Here is a 20,458-nt window from a genome sequence, read left to right on the forward strand (position 1 = left end):
ACTGCAGTTTTAATTTAGCAACAAAGTTTATAGCTCTACTTAAACATGACAAGATTCCTAAATTAATTTCAAGCTAACAAATTTCCCTGACTGGCATATAAATTTAAAATTGTACATACTGTATTGTGCCTTTTGTACTAAAGGTGATTTTTAGTTCTTAAATTGATATAATCTTCTCAGTATATTAAGTTTTAAGTAGATGTAAACCCTGCAGTATATAAATTAAATAGGTAAAATTTTCCCAGTATATGAATTTGGATGGTAAGGACTCCTCAGTACAAACTCATAGCAGATTTACTCTTCAAGTGTAAGCATAGAATCAAAGAGCCAGCAAAGTTTCACCAAATTATACATTTAGTCCATTAGAAACATTATGGTGTGTATTGGTTTGATAGTTTTCTCTAAGCATATGGCTCTGTCCAAAAATATCTGGAACAGATTTCATGCCAATTTTATGGTTCATTAGACATTTAGGGGAGAACTCAACATTACCTAGCTACATTGACACATTTCTGTATTACTCAATAAGACTGTTTTACAACTGATGAGGCTCTAACCGTGTATTGTTTCTGACTGCGTTTGTGTATTGAGTACAACACGCAGACAATCTTATACAACCGGTAGTGGAAATTGGGATGTAAAAAGATACTTCACATTATCTCAGAAAATGTAATATAAATGTAAAAATTATGAGAACTTATACAGATTTCATTTGTGTATGTATGCCTGTAAAGGTTCATTAGCTAGAAAATGTGGTTCATGTATTATTAATAGGGTCTACATTCTGGATGCCAAATTTCTCCTTCCGAGTTAACCTCATGTGCCTTTTCACTGTATACAATGATCAAATATGCTGCAGGTCTTGTACCCACAAAATACTACTTATGCCGCATACACACGACCAGTTTTCCCGTTGGAATAAACTGTGAAGGTTTTTCCGACGGAGTTCCGCTGAAACTGTCTTGTGTACACACAATCACACCAAAGTCCGTTTGCCAAGAACGCGGTGATGTACAACACATACGACGGGACTAGAAAAAGAATGTTCAGTAGCCAATAGTCTCCGTCTTCTACTTTCTTCAGAGCATGCGTCGTTTTTGGTCCGTCGTAACAGCATACAGACGACCGGTTTTCCCGATAGGAATTGGTTCCTTCAGAAATATTTAAAACATGTTTTATTTCTAGGTTCGTCAGAATTTTTTTTTTTAAAGTCAGATGAGGCATACACACGATCGGAATATACGATGAAAAGTTTCCATCTGGACTTTTTCTGTCGGACAATCCGCTCCTGTGTACGCGGCATAACAGTGACAAAGGAAGAAATGTCACTGCATCAGTGTCAGTAATAGAAAAAAAAACAAGCAACAAAAAGGAAAAGAGGACAATGCCATTTGGAGGGGGTCAGTTTATGGTTTAGACAGGTAATACAGAGGGGGGCATTTGAACATGTGACAGGCAGTACAGAGGGATGCCATTGATGGTAAGGATAGGTATTACAGAGGGAGGAAAGTGATGATGGGTACAGGCATTATAGGAAGGGGTGGGGAAGTTGATGGCTGGAACAAGCATTAGAGAGGGAGGCAGTTGATGGTGGGGATGGGTAGTAAAGGGGAGGCAGCTTATAATAGAGAACAGGCACCAGAGAGAAGCAGCTAACACACACACACACACACACACACACACACACCTCATCTCTCCCCCCCCCACCAATTCTTAGTTGTCCCACATTATTGCCCTCCCCTCAATGTGGCCCCCACACTGACCCTGTCCTTGAGCACAAGCCCTCTAGCAGTCAAAAGTGATTTCGGAGTCCTTTGCTCTTATCCCTGTCCTGGTTCATGTGGGTCCAGGAAGACGGGGCCAATGTCAGTACAGCCAATCACATTTTAGCTTCCTCTCCTTTCTACCAGGCCATACTGTTCAGTTAAGAGGCGGAAAAGAGGCTTCTTAGCAACCATGCCCAGGCTTAGCGGCTTCTCAACCCTAAAACAGCAGCTAGCCAGGGAATTGGGGACACATCCTAAGACATTTTGAAAGTGGAGACAGCCTTCTAAAAGTGGGGACTGTAAGCTGGGAATGTCTAGTCACCTTATACACAAGGCCAAATGTGAGGGCATCCCTGCCAAAGTTAGCTTAAAGAGATACTTAAGGTAGGTCCAGCTGTCCCATGGTTGTTGTCAAATTTTGATGAATCGACCAATTAAAATCTTACTTTGTGTTGCTAGCTTTAGGCAATTGCCATTCAAATAATGTACTATACAGAATAGCAATTAGCAATATATAAGCAGTGTCCCTGCTAGAAGTAAATACTAATCTAGATTTCCTGGTATTTCTGGAAAGAATTTATACAGATTTCACATTTTAAATAAAAATATGTCAGCGGCCATAAAACACAATTATGTTCTGTGCAAACAATCTTATTTAAAAAACAAATTAGTCTGCTGAGCCTTGTGAACAATATAACAAGGGTTCCAATATAGGTTTCAAGGCGGTTGTGGACAATGGGGACCCCTCTGTGATTCACCAATTATGGGGCCTTTTAATGGCTTTCAAAAATTTAAGCAAGCCTTACAGCCTTACAACCACTGCTTGGTAAATAGGGTTAAAAGGGAATCAGTATTTATTCTCTGGAATGCAATGTCACCTGAATTTCTGCAGTTTCAGTAATCTTAAAGTGTGTATCAAGCCCAAATTATTCTTAGTTTTGGTTACAGTGGGAAAGGGTTAGATTTACCCTCATTTCCCATCATGCAGGCCATACACGGTGCAAATTTCTTTCCTGCAACCACAAGCTGCAGGAAAGAAATTTGCATGATTCCCCCATCAACACAAACAGTGCTGCCAGGGGAACCCCTCCTGCAGAGCAATTGTCTGCTCCCTATTGGGGGGGTTGGAGGAAGCTGTCCCCGCCAGGAAAAAAAAAGTGATTATTGCTAGTGGCTATAGTAGCCACTAGCAATAATTGCAAGGGAATCTAGCAGGCTGGTTGGTACATTCAGCCTGCCCACACACAGTTCGATTCTTGGCTAATTCCTTCTGAACTGGCCGAGATTATAACCATTTATGGCCAGCCAAACTCAAAAGTCTAAAGACAGAAATAAAAATGCTTTTCTTTTGTATGGTAGGCAAAAAGGCTAGGACCCCAATCAGATTTTTATTTCTGTCTGTCTGTCTTATTGAAGATTTTCTCTACTTTCATGGTGAAACTCTTGTCGTCAGCAAGAGAAGAAGCAATAGTAAATCTATCTAATGGAGACCCAGATTGCAGTTAAAAATTCAACAGGCATTCTAATCCTTCCCTACTTTATCCAAACGTTAAAGTTTGACATGCACTTCAAGGTATACCCGTAAAAAAAAAAAAAAAAAAAAAAATAATAATAATAATATTTGAGCACATGCTTATAGAGGAGCAACTCAGTCGCCTGCAAGTATCTTAAGCAGTCTTCAAAATCAGGCGACTTTCTGATAATGTTAAAAGCTGAACTGCCCATTCCTGCAAAGGCCCCATGCACACTTGGTGTTTAGCCCAGATGCATGAGACTCAAGTATTTAGGTGTAAGCGGAAGGCATAGGTACACCATCCATCCCCGTTGATAGCAGCCTGTAAAACTCTGCGTGCCTAAAGGTAGGTGCTTATTCAAGTGAGTGAAGGAAAAATATTCTTTAGACTGGATTTTAGTGGATATGGCTTGGTTTATTTATTTTATACCAAGCTATTTTTTCTTGTGGTATCCATTACTTTCCTCTGTTTAAGTTTTTAATATGGATCCTGCTGGGAGAAATATCAAATGTAGTACATTTTTAAGAGGGCTGTATGGAGATCAAATGTTGACTTATAAAGGGGTTATACGGCCAATAATATTTAGCAGTCTCATTTATTATGTCTCCGGTCTATGATTTGGAGAAAGGGGTTCAATAACAATCTATATACAGTGCACTGACATTGATAGATCAGGTGTTTCAGTAACCAATGTCCGCTGGCTTTCAGACGTGATCAATTTCATACATTGGTTATGTCATCAGCACTCCTACTCAGTTTTAAAAGGCAGTTTTATTGATCACATTAGTTAACACAATCAATGTTTCACAAACACCACAAAAGTCCCTTCATTAGACTCATAGATAAAAGGGCCCAGGGTTTCAGAATTGTACAAGTTATATTCAGAAAACTCTAAGTGCCTGTATTAGAGGCATGTGCTTAAAGCGGAGTTCCAGACTCAAAAAAGTTTTTTTTTTAAGTCAGCAGCTACAAATACTGTAGCTGCTGACTATTAATAAGGACAGTTACCTGTCCAGGAAGCCCACGATGTCAGCCTCTCGAGGCCAATCTGTCCACCGGCTCGGGTGCAGGCACCGCCATTGCAACTAAGGGAAGTCAGTGGCGCCTTCAGACTTCATAGCCGGTTTCCTACTGCGCATGCGCGAGTCACGTGGCGCTTTCTGAATGGCCACCTCATCTTCTGGGACACACACAAGAGAAAATGACATACTTCGCATCGGCCAGGCTGGGACAGAAGTAAATCTATTTTTTTTTCTTAAAGGGTAAGAAAAAAAAAATTATATTATATATATATATATATATATATATATATATATATATATATATACATACACATACACTCATACATATACAAAAACGAGGGGTGGACTTTAGCTTAAGACCTTTGTAAAATCGGGTAGAACTCTGCTTTAGGCTAATTTTGTTCAGTAACAGGTGCAAATGCTGAAACTTACTTTTGACTTGTGTTTGGAGTTGTCTTTCACACCACTCATTTTTCATAATATATTATAAAAATATATGTTTTACATTACAAAATATTTAAAAATAAGAATGTTTGATGGATATATTTGATAGTTTTGGGGTGCAGAAAAAAGAACAACCCTGACATTTTAGTCTGTTAATTGTCTGTGGATTTTAATAAATAATAATTGACATTGTTTGACAATGTATCAGAAAGGTTAAGAAAATTCAATAAGAAACACTGTTCACAGAAGACACTTGACATCACACAGAAATTACACAGAGTTTCTTTTGTATTTGGAGGTCAAAACATGACATTTCAGTAGTTTTTACATGCCTCAGAGACCCGAAAATATTCAGACAAACGTATTCAGTTGTGGCTGGGCTCAGGCTCACCACAGTGCAGATGCATTGAAGAACAGTCTTTACGCCATGGACACCACTGCATATTGCTATAAATGAACTCCTGTCCCAGTGCTACAATCGTACAAATTTTACACAAGTCCAAAAAAATTAAATAATATTAATTTAAAAAAAGTTAAACTTTTTCAATGTCTGAATAATACAGAAAGACAGCCGAAGCTGCTTAATTTAATTAAGTGCAGAAGAAAAAAAGGCCGCTATATATACTGCTAAATCAGTATAATTTCTTCATTTCCCATCAGACAGGCATTCAGGAGCTTGCAGCTGAGCCAACTCAAGTCGCTTCTTCAAGGATTAAAGTTTACAATAATAGCACCCTTATTTGACATTTTAGCCATTTGTGCTGTGTCCTCAGTCAAGGCATACTTATTACTTGGGTTTTCTTATCAGTCTGTTTAGGTTATTTTTATTCTTGTAAGAACTGCTTTAATTTTTGTTTCCTTGTCAGGACTATGCATGCGTTTTGGCTGAACACTACAATATAAATAATATTCTAAGTGCAATACAAAAACTAGGTCTATTAAGAGATCTGTGATGAAAACAAAAAAATATAAATATAATACATTTTATTTCAGTTTTTAAAGTGAATTCACTGTATAAGTGAGAACAGGCTGGTCAAACATAAAATCACAGTTTAGAATTCAGAACCAGTCCTAAATATGCCTTGGCACTATCCTATCACAGTTACTGCTTAGGCAGTGTCCGAGGAAGAGTCATAAGAGGCTGAAACAATAAAGTTTCCTGGCCCAGAGTGACTAGCCATAGACTGGGCAGCTTGCTGGCTCAAATTATTACATATTAGCACCAGCTGATTACTTTGGGCTTCTGACAAGGTGCTACAACTTTGATACACGCTGAAATTTGTTTTCCTTCCAGGAATGTTTCCCTTTTCACACATTGTTTTCACCATTTTAGCTAATTTATTTTTGCCAAGAGCTTGGCAGTTGTACCAGTGAAGGGCAGCCAAGTTGACCACAGGCTTGATGGACAGATAGAAAGGGGCATCTTCATACCGCATTGCTGGAGGTCGCCTTTGTGCATATTCCTTGTAATCCTGAACAGGGCAGGTCTGTGGTGAATGTGGGGTAGCGTAAACTCTACATTCTGTCCCTGCTCTTTTGACCTTAGAATCAGGGCTTTCCTGACCCATCCACTCAAGAAATTCAAGTCCAGTCTCTAGTACTCGAAGTCTGACATCGCCCCATTTAAGTGTTGAGCCATGAAAGCCAGTGCAGTGTCCAAAAGCTTTTGTGTTATTCAACCAAACAAGATTCAGTAGACCCTCAGGATTATAGCGACTTAATAGGCCTCTCTTTCTAAGGATAAGTTCATCGGCAAAGGTAAGTTTCATGGACTTGTGTGGTTTGTTTCCTTTTCCTTTACATCGAAGTTCAATTTGCTTTTGTTTTAAGGCTTCTTGGGACCTTTTGAACTCTTTGTCTCTAGTAATGCTATAACTATACCGATGCTCCTTCAGGTACCTTTCCAAGCCACACTGATAGTTGGCCAAACTGTTTGGCTCATACTCAGATCCATCTTTCTGCCTAGCATCCACAAAGAAAGAAGCCAGGTAGTCATCTAATTCTTTGCAAGGTATCGTATATATTTCTCTGGTCTCCATGGGGTATTTGGAAATAATAAAGTCCCTGAAGTTGCGTAGGGCTGTTTGTGTGCTACGAATTGTTTTCTCATTCTGTTCCCGATTCAGCTCAGCTGTGACATCATCTTCATCTAAAGACACTGAAATGGGGTGAAAAGGGGTGGGGATAAATGGTATGATAGAGTTGGGGGAATGAAAAATAACAAACAAATCAGGTAAAAGAAAAGGCAACAGGATAAAGAATAGATGAAGAAAATGGAATTGGGGGACATGGAAAGGAGAAAAAAAAACAGGGTGGTGAATTAATCTGTATCAAAATTGCCAAGATTTACTTTGTAATAAACACAAAATTACATTTTAGAACATTCTTACATACCTGGCTCACGTTTTGACAGCCAACATCTGTAGTTTCACAAATGATGTACTAGAGCATGGCAAGAAAAAATTCAGTGAAAAGTCTTCGAGTCACTGGGCACTATTAGTGCATGTAGACTGGCAAGGGAAAAATAATGGCATTGGAGGTCATCATATTTTTAGTAGTGGGAAGTGTCTAAGCATTTACTTAACTTTTCATCCCACTGTATCATGTGTGTTAAGTGAATTGTTAGGCCAATTTATATGTGCTCCATTTGTGAAACCAGAGGTTGTACTGGTTCCATTTCATTAAACTTTTTTTTTAATTCACAACCATAACAATTGTTAGGCAATACATTAAAGCAATCCACATGCAGCTTCCACAAAGGCAGAATGATCGAACCAGCTGTAAACTTCTGAAGCACCAAAAAAAAGGGAAAAACATTTCAAAAAAGGACAAAAGGGCTAATATTACTAAATATTAGATGCTGCTATTCAGTACATCTACTTCTATTTTTTAAAGGGCAGCTTTCATTATTTCTTATTTTCCTACAATATATATAGGGGGCTGCTGGTTCAACAGAATGAATAATATTTGTATAGGCTCCTGAAGAGACTGTTTACATTAGGGAATATTGGAACCATGGCTTGCTGCTCCTATGTAAGCAACCTACAGACAGCTGGCTGTCCACAGCTACACACAGAACCTAATGCCTGGTACACACTACAAGTTTATTGGGTTGAACGAAAGAAAACTGACAGCTACAGTCAGAGCTGGAGTAATAAGCAACGAAGTTAGTACAGTGATCTCCCCCTGTTGAAAGACGACCGCCCCCCCGCCTGAACACTGATCAGCCGCTCTATGCCATTAGCTGAGAGCGCTGATTGAGAACCAGTTGGCTGCTCGTTTTCCAGCATGCTTGTCCAACAGAAGCTGACCAAACATGGGCCGAATGACGGACGTTTTTGATTGAACCGACCAATGTCTCCCAACATTCGGCCTGTGTGTGTGGGGCTTAACCACTTGCCGACCAGCCACCGCAGTTTTACTGTGGCAGGTTGGGTAAATCAACGTTACCTTACACTGCTTCCCATTGTGGCCACTAGGGACGGCCTCGCGTGCCCATGGCTAGCCACTGGAGCTGATGCGAGTGCCTGGCTGGCACGATGACCACCGGGCGATCGCTCGTGACAGAGTGAGAACCAGGATCTGTGTGTGTAAACACACAGATCCTGATTCTTTCAGGGGAGAAGAGACTGATTGTGTGTTCATATGAACAGCGATCTGTCATCTCCCCTAGTAAGTCCCATCCCCCTTCAGTTAGAACACAGTGAGGGAACACAGTTAACCCCTTGACCACCCCCTAGTGTTAACCCCTTCCCTGCTAGTGACATTTTTGCAGTAATCACTGCATTTTTATAGCACTGATCGCTGTATAATTGTCAATGGTCCCAAAAATGTGTCAAAAGTGTCCGATGTGTCTGCCATAATGTTGCAGTCCCAATAAAAAAATAATAATAATTGCAGAACGCTGCCATTACTAGTAAAGAATAATAAAAAATAAAAAAAATGACATAAAGCTATCCTCTATTTTGTCTGCACTATAACTTTTGTGCAAACCAATCAATATACGCTTATTGCGATTTTGTTTTTTTGAAAAAATATGTGGGATATTTATTATAGCAAAAAGTAAAAAATATTTGTGTTTTTTTCAAAATTGTCGCTCTTCTTTTGTTCATAGTGCAAAAAATAAAAACCGCAGAGGTGATAGAAATAACTCCAAAAAAAAAAGCTCTATTTGTGGGAAAAGAAGGATGTCAATTTTGTTTGCGTACAGTGTTGCATGACCACGCAATTGTCAGTTAAAGCAAAATGGCCTGATCATTGAGCAGCTAAATCTTCTGGTGGTTAAAGACAGCAAAATGCCAACATTAATTAGTAATTCACTCATTAGTGTGCATAATTAACATAACAAAGTAAGGCCCCTTCCACACATGCGGACTGTTCATTTCATTGGTTAAGTCATATTTTTTCAGCCTGGGTTCACACTTTTGCGGTTAGGGACACCGTATGTGATTATCACAGGAATCAGACTGCATTCTTGTGCAAATCACATGCGATGTCTGTATGGTGCATTTTGAGCCATTCATTTTGTACGGCTCAAATCGCACTGCACCTGCATCAAAATGGTGCAGGACCCTTTTTTTGCTGCACCTAACTCCGATCGCATGAGTGTGAACAACCATGCGATTAAATTCTGGCAATCGCACTGTGTTTCGGAGTGTCTTTAATTTAACATTGACACTTGCAGCAGATCGCATGAATGCCGTGCGATTTTAATGTGGTGCGGGAAATGCACAGGATTCGCTGCGTTTCCTGCATCGCATTAGTGTGAACCTAGGCTCAAAGAAAAAAAATGTTGATATCAGTTTTTTTATCAGGTTTTCATCAGTTTATTTTTTTTTTGTACATCCACTACCGATGCGAAAAACGGACCATACCGTTTACATCCATTTTTTAACCATTCCATTTTTTTAACAGAACAAAAATAGGACTTTGATCCATTTAAAAAAAAAATGGATGTTGATGGATGCAGATGTAAACAGATGTAAATGGATGATCATCTGTTTACATCTGTTTTTCCATAGAGATGCATTGATCCCTTGATTTCATCTGTCAATGGCTGATGTGTAAAAGGGGTCTAAGCCACAAATTCTCTTTATAAAGCTTCTTACACAACTGTTAATTACAATATTCTACGAACTTCAGTGGGCTAAAAAGTATGCCCAAAGTGCAGTAGCATGGCCACCAATCAGATCTAACTTCACCACTTTACTTGCCAGAACAATTAAAAGGTTTCTCACTAGATGGCATCCATGGCAGGGGCTTTTGCTGCCTCCAGTCCTCTTGTTGGAATAAATTTGCCTATCTGCACATATGCAGTGTTATAAAAAGCTGAAACAATATATTGCTCAAGTATTTAAATACATAATGATGAGATAATATTAAACATAGTTTAAATGATATAAACAGCTTTTCATAAATTTACAAACTTGTATGCAACTTTACCCAAAGCAATAATGTAGATTGTTAACACTAAGGGGTGTATTTATAAAAAAAAAAAAATCACATAGCTGTTCATCCATCAAAACTGCATGTAAAATCATTCTGTGATTAGGGCAAAATCTAATTTTTTTCTTTTAAACCCCTGCTGGGGGACTTTTTAAATTATATCCAGAGTTGGGCTCTAAATGTAAAGCTAAATGTTAATTTTGGGTTGTTGTATATTGAGTTTGGAGGAAGCTTATAGCTGAAGTATAATGTCCACATATAATACCTTTTCTTGCTTCAAGGTTTTCATCCTGCATGTTAATGAAGGGAAACGGACTGTCCTTACTTTGTAAGGCCGGTTCAGGGGGGACCGAACAATTTTCAGTCCATGCATAGGCACTCTGGTTGTACAAAAGCCGATCTACTGATCTGCCTAGTTAAATTACTTCTGTACAATCAGCCTGTCGGATAAATGCCGCTCGGCAAGTGATTGCCAGTAAATGCATGGATGGGGGAATCAGGTCAGTTTTTTCTTTTTTTTTCTTTCCTTGGTTTAAGGAAAAAACGGACCCATCTTTGGCCAGCTTTACTCTAAAATTGTTCAGAATAACTTTCAGTCCTGAGTAGGGATGAGCCGAACACCGCTTCGGTTCGCAGCAGAACATGCAAACAGGCAAAAAATTTGTTCGAACGCGCGAACACCGTTAAAGTCTATGGGTCACGAACGTGAAAAATCAAAAGTGCTAATTTTAAGGGTTACTATGCAAGTTATTGTCATAAAAAGTGTTTGGGGACCTGGGTCCTGCCCCAGGGGACATGCATCAATGCAAAAAAAAAAGTTTTAAAGATGGTAGTTTTTTCGGGAGCAGTGATTTTAATAATGCTTAAAGTGAAACAATAAAAGTGAAATATTCCTTTAAATTTCCTACCTGGGGGGTGTCTATAGTATGCCAAAGTGGCGCATTTGTCCCCATGTTTAGAACAGTCCCTGCACAAAATGACATTTCTAAAGGAAAAAAAGTCATAAAAGTACTCACGGCTATAATGAATTGTCGGGTCCCGGCAATACAGATAAAAGTATTGAAAAAAAGTATTTTATTAAGATAAAAAAAAATAAAAAATTGCGTGGGGGTCCCCCCCAAATTCCATACCAGGCGCTTAATTTTGACACTTTTTTTGTGAAATGGTACAATGTACCCGTTACCATTTCAAACAGGGGGGCGGGATCTGGGGGTCCCCTTGTTAAAAGGGGCTTCCAGATTCCGCTAAGCCCCCCACCCGCAGACCCCCACAACCACCGGGCAAGGGTTGTGGGGATGAGGCCCTTGTCCCCATCAACATGGAACAAGGTGCTTTGGGGTGCTACCCCAATGCACCCTCCCCATGTTGAGGGCATGTGGCCTGGTACGGTTCAGGAGGGGGGGCACTCTTAATATTCATACCAGACCCAAAGGGCCTGGTAATGGACTGCGGGGGATCCCATGCCCGTTTTTTCAATGACTTTTATCTGTAATGCCAGGACCCGACAATTCATTATAGCCGCAAGTACTTTTAAATTACTTTTTTTCCTTTAGAAATGTAATTTTGTGCAGGGACTGTTTTAAAAATCCGGAAAAATTTGCCACTTTACAGGCATACTATAGACACACCCTAGACGAAATTTAAAGGAATATTTCACTTTTATTGTTTCACTTTAAGCATTATTATAATCTCTGCTCCTGACCCAGGTCCCCAAACACTTTTTATGACAATACCATGCATATAAGCCTTTAAAATTATAATTTTTGATTCCTCCCATAGACCTATAAAGGGTGTTCCGTGGCTTTCAAATTTGCCGCGAACACCCCAAATCGTTCGATATTCGGTGAACAGGCGAACACCCAATGTTCGAGTCGAAACATAAGTTCGACTCGAACATCGGGCTCATCCTTAGTCCTAAGTATAATCCTGCTCCAGAAAAGAAACTAGAAAGAAATGTTTTTAAAATAATTTTTAGGTTTGCTGTGTGAATGGGAACACATAAAAGTCATACAGGGATTTGACTGCAAATGGAAATACACTTTAAAGTGTAAGTTCATCTTTACAGAAAAATCTGTAAGGTGAACTTACACAGGATGCCCTACTCATCCTCCCCAGTCCCGCTGACCTGTTGAGCTGTGATCTCCTGTTCTAAGGCCCGGTATGGCTGTATCAGGAGTCCGGGGGGGCCTAGAAATTCCCTCGGCATTCACGCATCTGGAATGGAATGGAATTGAACTGCTCTGAAACGTCCCTCCTGACGGGGTACATTTTGGAGATTTAGCTGCAGGGACTTCTAAGCCCCTGATTCCTGATGCAGTTACACTGGGGCTCATGACAATCCAGGTCAGGGGGACGGGGGGGGGGTGAGGAGGGGGTCCTGTGTAAGTTCACCTTACATATTTTTCTTGTATACCCTTAAGGGGTATAGTAACCCGTAGGCACCAAACCCATGCAAATATGTGGCTTCTCGTGGCTGGGCCTTAGCGCAGAGGGGGCGCATATTTGCATTCATTATTACCGATAGAGCTGTGCCAAGAGTGCGCGCCCATGGCACAGTGACTGGCGGCTCACGAAAACCTCCCGATCGCTTCTTACGATCTGGAGTTTTCCAATCATGTGACCGCCATGACAGCCAATTACGGCAGTCACCCGGTCACAAGCTCCACTCCGCCTCCCGGAATGCCAAACCCCTTAAAGGGCTGGTGGGAGCGGACGCAATAGGGTTAAGAGTGAAAGTGACTGTCATTTAAACACTTGCATCTGTAAAATACACCCGCAGTAAATGTTTAATGAATGTCAGATTAATTACTTTATAAATTTACCGCTAGGTGTTTGTTTGGATAGAAGAATGGTTAACTACTCTGACGGAGGCTCCTTACCACGTGATCAGATAACAGTGTGAACTAGGAAGTGCCAGTAAACGGCTTTTCTCGGTTCGCACTGGCAGGGTGCGCTGACAGAGAGCAGGTCAGCGGCTCTCTCTGTTGGGGGGGGGGGGGATCTGCGCTGATAACCAGCAGATTGATTATCAGCACATCCCCATCAGATGTGCCACCAATAATGCCAATCAGTGCCCATCAGCTGTCAGTCAGTGCAACATGTTGTTGTGAATTCATGAAGAAATACATTTAATATTCGCTGGCCGAGATGAGGGATTTCAGTATTTTATTGAACTGTGACCTCTTGGAGACCTTTAAAGCAAAGTACAAGATCTCGCAGGTTTTTTTTTCCAAATGTTGAAAGGATTAGTTCTTGTTAAACTTTTACAAAACCTGTGTTTAAAAAAGAAACTCGCTGAAACAATGGTATCTTCTGTCACCAAATAAAAAGCTGTTTACTTATTTTGTTGGTTAGAGTGAGAAGGCCAAACTTGCATAAGTATTTATCACATGGAAATAACCCTTAACTAGAGAACCCCATTGTACGTAAGTAAAAGACTATTTGGACAATATACAACCGTGCAAATAGCTGACGCCTCATCCAAAAACATATTGAAGGACACAGCTAACCCATTTAATCATTTATTGGAAGCTCAGAGTTCATCCCAAAACATGCTGTAAGATTCATCTACCAGTATCATCTATATTTTTCTAAGCCATTCAATTTATACATAGGTCACAACTGAGATTATAAATTTAGTATCTAATGATCTAAAGAACTTTGTCATAAAGAGATTATATATGAAAGTGTGATCATAAGTAGAAGTGTTTTAGCAACAAATTAGTATTATAAAAAAACATATAATCATGATTAGAATTGTATAAGAATTTAACCTATGTTTAGATAAACAAATATTGATTGGATACCCAAATTATACATGGATCCATATAGATAATAATTGTATGTGATATTGTTTGTGATATATCTAACCTGTGTCCTTTCTAAACGGACTAAAGATTAACAGATATACAGTGATATGCATATATATCACCAATTTATGCAAGTAATTATTGGAAATTTATGTTAAAGCGTATTCTACATTATGCCATAATTCTTGAACACTCGAATATATTCGTTAGAACATATAAATAACGAACACATATTACAGAATTAGAAAAATATTCACTTAAAGAAATAAAACACCAAACATAGGTGAGACACCTGGTGGTGGAAGGTGCTATTACCTTAAAATCACGAGACTCCCGGGAAAGCTAACCATTAAGTCTGTCGGCCAATGAGGGGGGAACACATACCCTCTGGGCAGAACTTAGTATAATTTTATGATCCTTTTGTTTAAAAGGATATTTAAGAAACTAGAAAGATGGAAGAAGGGAAGGAAGCTCGGAGGAGAGCTGGGGGGAGAGAGTCAGGGGGAAGCTTAGGGACCCCCCCTGAGAAGGGACACTGGAAGACATGCATGAATACACATTTTACATTCATGAAGATCCCTGCTCCTTGGAATGTTGAAGCCACGGCAGCCATCTTAAAATTCCTGGTAACTAATACTCCACACTAATAGCCATATTGGAAATGGGTAAATATATGTTTATCATCTATTTTATGTTCTCTTAAATATTGATGTTTTTGAATATTCTATTATTGAAATACTTCTCCCGAATCAATAACCGCCTTTTAGATTTTTCTCTAAATTAAATTTTTCATATATTTCTTTTTGCATAGATGCCAATTTTATTGACAAACAAATGTCTAATTTATTTCACATTGTTAACCACTTACTTACCTGCAGTATAGTAACGGTTGGATGTGTGAAATACAGACATTCTGTTTAATTCTCAATTATCAAAAGGTTATTGAGTCTACCGAGAAATGATAATGGTGATAATTGTGTCCAAGGTACTACTACGCCCAGCTTGAGGGTGTTCCCAGAAATTGTCAAAATGATCAAGTAATGTAATCTGTATTTTAATATTTCATGTAAATATTTGTTTTCTGTCAACCAATAAATGTAGCTATTTTGTATGATCACTCGTCTCCGTGAATAAGTTTCACATATATAGACCGTGTCATATAGACTGATTCTGTATCTTAAAAATATCTTCGTTAAAAATTACTTAATAAATATTGTGCGGGAAAATGTCCTTAAAAGCACAACATATATAAATGGAGGCACTGCGTGAGATAACGTCGATATTTTGTACAGGATCAATCATAGTTACGGTAGTGACAGAAATAATATTTTGCATGAAATTATTAATTTTTAACTTTAAAAAAAAAAAATTTTGCCAAGAAAAATGTCTGGTCAAAGTGAATTTTATGTTGATGGGGATTGTCAAGAATCAGCCCTTAGTGGTAATATGAGTACTCAGACAGAATGGATACAAGTACAGGAAATGTTGGATATAATGTCAAAAATTAACATGATAAATCATGCCGAAAAAAGTTTGTCTAACGAGACTGGTTTAGAAGTACGCATTGAAGGCCTTATAAACCACGCCCGTCAATTAATAAAAGACGTGTGGAACGTGGAAGGTCAAAGCGTTGAACTCACAGACAGCTCATCTGAGACAAAGGAAATAGAAAGGCCTGATCACATGCATTTTGAATTAAGCACTAACCTGGTGTATCTTTATAGTGAGTTTAAACGTCAAGATAACCAACAAGAGAGTGATATCTTAGAATCCCAATCCCAGTTAATAGAAGGGGAATGTGAGCCCACTAAAAAGCTAAAGGAGATTAAAGACAAGGCAGATTATTATGATGAGTCTATAGTGACAATGATGAAACATGAAACAGAACAGATGAGAAATAATGCAATAATGCTGGACGAATATCACCAATTAAATAAAGAGTATAAACAATTAAGAGAGAAGGAGAGGTTTTTACAGGAAACCCTAATTAAAACAGAACAGATGCAAAATAATGCAATGATAATGCTGGACGAATGTCACCAATCAAATAAAGAGTGTAAACAATTAAGAGAGAAGGAGATTTTTCTGCAGGAAAACGAGTCTCCTGACGAAAGTTGCAGAGTAATAGGCTGTGGAAATTTAAAAAGTTGCCGAGTAATAGGCTGTGGAAATTTAAAAGAAGAAACAAATCAGCTTAGGTCAGGACAGGAATGCCTAATTAAGCAACCAGAAGAATTAAAAGAACAAGGGAAGTGTATGCCCCAGGATAACGCTCAGATGCTTAACCCTGAAAGTATAGAGTCTGACAATACTCCAAAATCTGACTCTCAACCTAAAATTTGGGAGTTACATAATGAAAAAGAATTAGAAAAAGAAACTATATTCTACCCCAAGCCATCTGTAGAGCAAAGGGGGGTAAAAATTGAACCACCACATGAAGTTATGCCTAACCAGTTTTCTTTGGGATCAGAGAAAAATACAGGCACCCCTAAACAGGACGCCACAGAAATAATAAAAATTTTAAAAGATGCTGTCCCGGTGTTTAAGGAAGAGGGATCCATGCACATTATTGACCACATTGAAATCTATGAAAACGCTTTATCAGTTTTAGGCCTAAATGATGACCAATCTAGGATTAATTTCTTACCGTGGGTATTTGAACCCAAACTCCGTCCATTCTGCGAAGCTGTAATAAGTCTGTGGGGTACTGCCTGGCAAACAATTAAAAACATCTGTCATCTAGGATTTGTCCCACATAAAAATGTTAACGCAGCTAGAGTGGATATACACAATATCACACGCACCAGTGATCAAAGCCCCACCAAAGTTATGGCTGTGCTCAAGGGTGCTGTCCACTTAGCAGAAAAGGAGCAAAGTTATAATGAACTTAAGTTTGAACCCATGTTCTTCGAGGCCCCGCCTACCCACATAAAAGTGAATTTGGCGAAAGACTACAAAGGGGGGTTTTCACTGGAGTCTTTGGTAAAAGAGAGTAACAATTTGTACTCTATCCAACAAACTGGTGAAAACAATGGAAGACCTGAAAGCCCTATAATGAAATTTGTGGATGAATTTTATGTATCTCCTCAATCATTACAGTCCAAAACCAAGAAAAAGAGATACGCTGATATAGTCAGAGGAAAGATGCTACCGAGTTTCCCCAGCGGGAAACCAATGTCCCCACCCATCAGAAGGGGGGAGCAAAGACCACCCTTTAGAGGGGGAGTTAAAAGAACACCTCAGGAGTCTCATCCAAAGGATCCAGACCCAAGGTTTAGGAGAAACTATAGGGTATATCTCCAAAGGGTCAGATTTAAAACTAAGGGTAGACACCCTCACCTTTACCGGTGTAATGGACTTCGGGGGCCTACACAGGTAAATAGGGAGAAATTACAGGGTAAGACACCCCAAAATCCCCAGAACAATAGGGAACAACTAAGGCCCAGACAACTATCCCAGAATCAAGACAATGTTTCTGATGTGGATATGTCTGATAAAATTGAGCCAGTAGTCCCCAGAAAGTATAGAAACCGGGTCCCACGAACAAATTCTGATCAGCCTGTAAGCAATACGGAAACCAAAATAGACAAAATTATGGATATGTTACACGGTTTCATTGCTATACGGAACGTGAATAACACTTCTTCCAGGGACAAATCCTGTGGCCAGCCCAAGGGCCACAGAGCCTTTTAAGCGCCTATGTTAAAATAAATCAGAGGAATGCACTGAATAAAGATATAGGAAGCAGAGGTTCTAACACCATGTTTTTCCCCAGGTTACAGTAATGAGGATCCTGAAATCCCTACCGAGGGATTGTGGTTGTTAGATATTAACTATTCTCCTATTTTTCAGTGGTCACTTCATTCCTCTGACATAAACAGGTCGCTCCAAACAGCCAAATTTCAAGAAGTCCCGAAGACGGTAATTCCAGAGGAAGACCGAATCCTAAAGACATAAATATCAGGAGGCCTAAATGGTTTGATATTTTGGTAAAAGATGAGGAGTCACCCGTATAAGGTAGTTTGATTGCCTCAAATGAGTTGTATTGACACCCCAAAGGGGGAAGATTTTATCTGTTTTATTCCTCCCAAGTAGAAGGTTGACTATGATGTCAAATATTTTGATACTGACAGTAAGTGTCACATGTCAAACTGAAATGTTTTTAATTGTTATTATTCCAGAACCGCTACAATTAAGCTAAAAAAAAAATGGTTCTGAAGAACATAAGTCAGTCAGAATTGTCTGGTATCCACAGATATTAATAAATGGCCTCATGATAATGAGCCCTGGAGCTTGGTCTCCCATAGCCAATGTGTCATACATTGTCTTGATTTCCAGAGTGTTTAGTTAAAGGACTGATAACATAATGGGAAAGAGGAGGGCTCTGAGGAAGCCCAGGATACCAACTTGACACTGAGATCTCAAACACAGATCATGTTAAAAAAAACTTATATATCTTTTCTCATGGAATCCATTTTCATTTACAGGACTAAGATGTCCATGAGCCGGTCAACAGAACCGAGAGTCCAACATGTGTGAACATCCAGAGAAGGAACCGTATGGGGGATCCAGGGATACCACTGATGGCCAGTCTACATGGACGGAACCCACCAGGACGGCCAGGACTAAAGGTGCCCGGAATGGTCCATTTCCTGCCAATCAACAGATGACGGTCCTGAGATGCACACATCGATCACAAACCCATTTTGTTTTTCAAAGAGTTACACTCATCTGCAAGTGTCTATACCTCTTAATTATATATATCCATAATCCGGATCCATCGTCACAACTCAACTTACAAGGCCCGAGCGAAGCCATATTTCTTCAAACTGTTGCATTGGTGAAGTCTTTCAAACGACTTCCGGCATTTGAACACTTCACAAGGGGGGCTTTGTTGTGAATTCATGAAGAAATACATTTAATATTCGCTGGCCGAGATGAGGGATTTCAGTATTTTATTGAACTGTGACCTCTTGGAGACCTTTAAAGCAAAGTACAAGATCTCGCAGGTTTTTTTTTCCAAATGTTGAAAGGATTAGTTCTTGTTAAACTTTTACAAAACCTGTGTTTAAAAAAGAAACTCGCTGAAACAATGGTATCTTCTGTCACCAAATAAAAAGCTGTTTACTTATTTTGTTGGTTAGAGTGAGAAGGCCAAACTTGCATAAGTATTTATCACATGGAAATAACCCTTAACTAGAGAACCCCATTGTACGTAAGTAAAAGACTATTTGGACAATATACAACCGTGCAAATAGCTGACGCCTCATCCAAAAACATATTGAAGGACACAGCTAACCCATTTAATCATTTATTGGAAGCTCAGAGTTCATCCCAAAACATGCTGTAAGATTCATCTACCAGTATCATCTATATTTTTCTAAGCCATTCAATTTATACATAGGTCACAACTGAGATTATAAATTTAGTATCTAATGATCTAAAGAACTTTGTCATAAAGAGATTATATATGAAAGTGTGATCATAAGTAGAAGTGTTTTAGCAACAAATTAGTATTATAAAAAAACATATAATCATGATTAGAATTGTATAAGAATTTAACCTATGTTTAGATAAACAAATATTGATTGGATACCCAAATTATACATGGATCCATATAGATAATAATTGTATGTGATATTGTTTGTGATATATCTAACCTGTGTCCTTTCTAAACGGACTAAAGATTAACAGATATACAGTGATATGCATATATATCACCAATTTATGCAAGTAATTATTGGAAATTTATGTTAAAGCGTATTCTACATTATGCCATAATTCTTGAACACTCGAATATATTCGTTAGAACATATAAATAACGAACACATATTACAGAATTAGAAAAATATTCACTTAAAGAAATAAAACACCAAACATAGGTGAGACACCTGGTGGTGGAAGGTGCTATTACCTTAAAATCACGAGACTCCCGGGAAAGCTAACCATTAAGTCTGTCGGCCAATGAGGGGGGAACACATACCCTCTGGGCAGAACTTAGTATAATTTTATGATCCTTTTGTTTAAAAGGATATTTAAGAAACTAGAAAGATGGAAGAAGGGAAGGAAGCTCGGAGGAGAGCTGGGGGGAGAGAGTCAGGGGGAAGCTTAGGGACCCCCCCCTGAGAAGGGACACTGGAAGACATGCATGAATACACATTTTACATTCATGAAGATCCCTGCTCCTTGGAATGTTGAAGCCACGGCAGCCATCTTAAAATTCCTGGTAACTAATACTCCACACTAATAGCCATATTGGAAATGGGTAAATATATGTTTATCATCTATTTTATGTTCTCTTAAATATTGATGTTTTTGAATATTCTATTATTGAAATACTTCTCCCGAATCAATAACCGCCTTTTAGATTTTTCTCTAAATTAAATTTTTCATACATTTCTTTTTGCATAGATGCCAATTTTATTGACAAACAAATGTCTAATTTATTTCACATTGTT

The 20,458-nt window shown here is 38.8% G+C and overlaps 1 protein-coding gene across 3 annotated transcripts in view; it reads right to left on the reverse strand.

Moving 5' to 3' along the window:
- Nucleotides 1–20,458, reverse strand: part of KIAA1958 (KIAA1958 ortholog) — a 131,646-nt gene that overhangs the window by 19,344 nt on the left and 91,844 nt on the right. Inside the window, exon 3 of one of the 3 annotated variants that reach the window (XM_077475334.1) lies at nucleotides 6,813–6,895. The exons of 1 other annotated variant lie outside the window; for it this stretch is intronic. In XM_077475334.1, coding sequence (XP_077331460.1) covers nucleotides 6,813–6,895 — 83 coding nt within the window. Of the gene's footprint in view, nucleotides 1–4,888; nucleotides 6,905–20,458 lie in introns of those variants that run through there. One more of the 3 variants, XM_077475331.1, reaches the window with a different exon arrangement.

This window comes from Lithobates pipiens, unplaced genomic scaffold (genome assembly GCF_037356315.1).
Source record: "Lithobates pipiens isolate NorthernLeopardFrog02 unplaced genomic scaffold, aLitPip1_a1.2 Scaffold_13, whole genome shotgun sequence".
In the NCBI taxonomy this organism is placed as follows: Eukaryota; Metazoa; Chordata; class Amphibia; order Anura; family Ranidae; genus Lithobates; species Lithobates pipiens.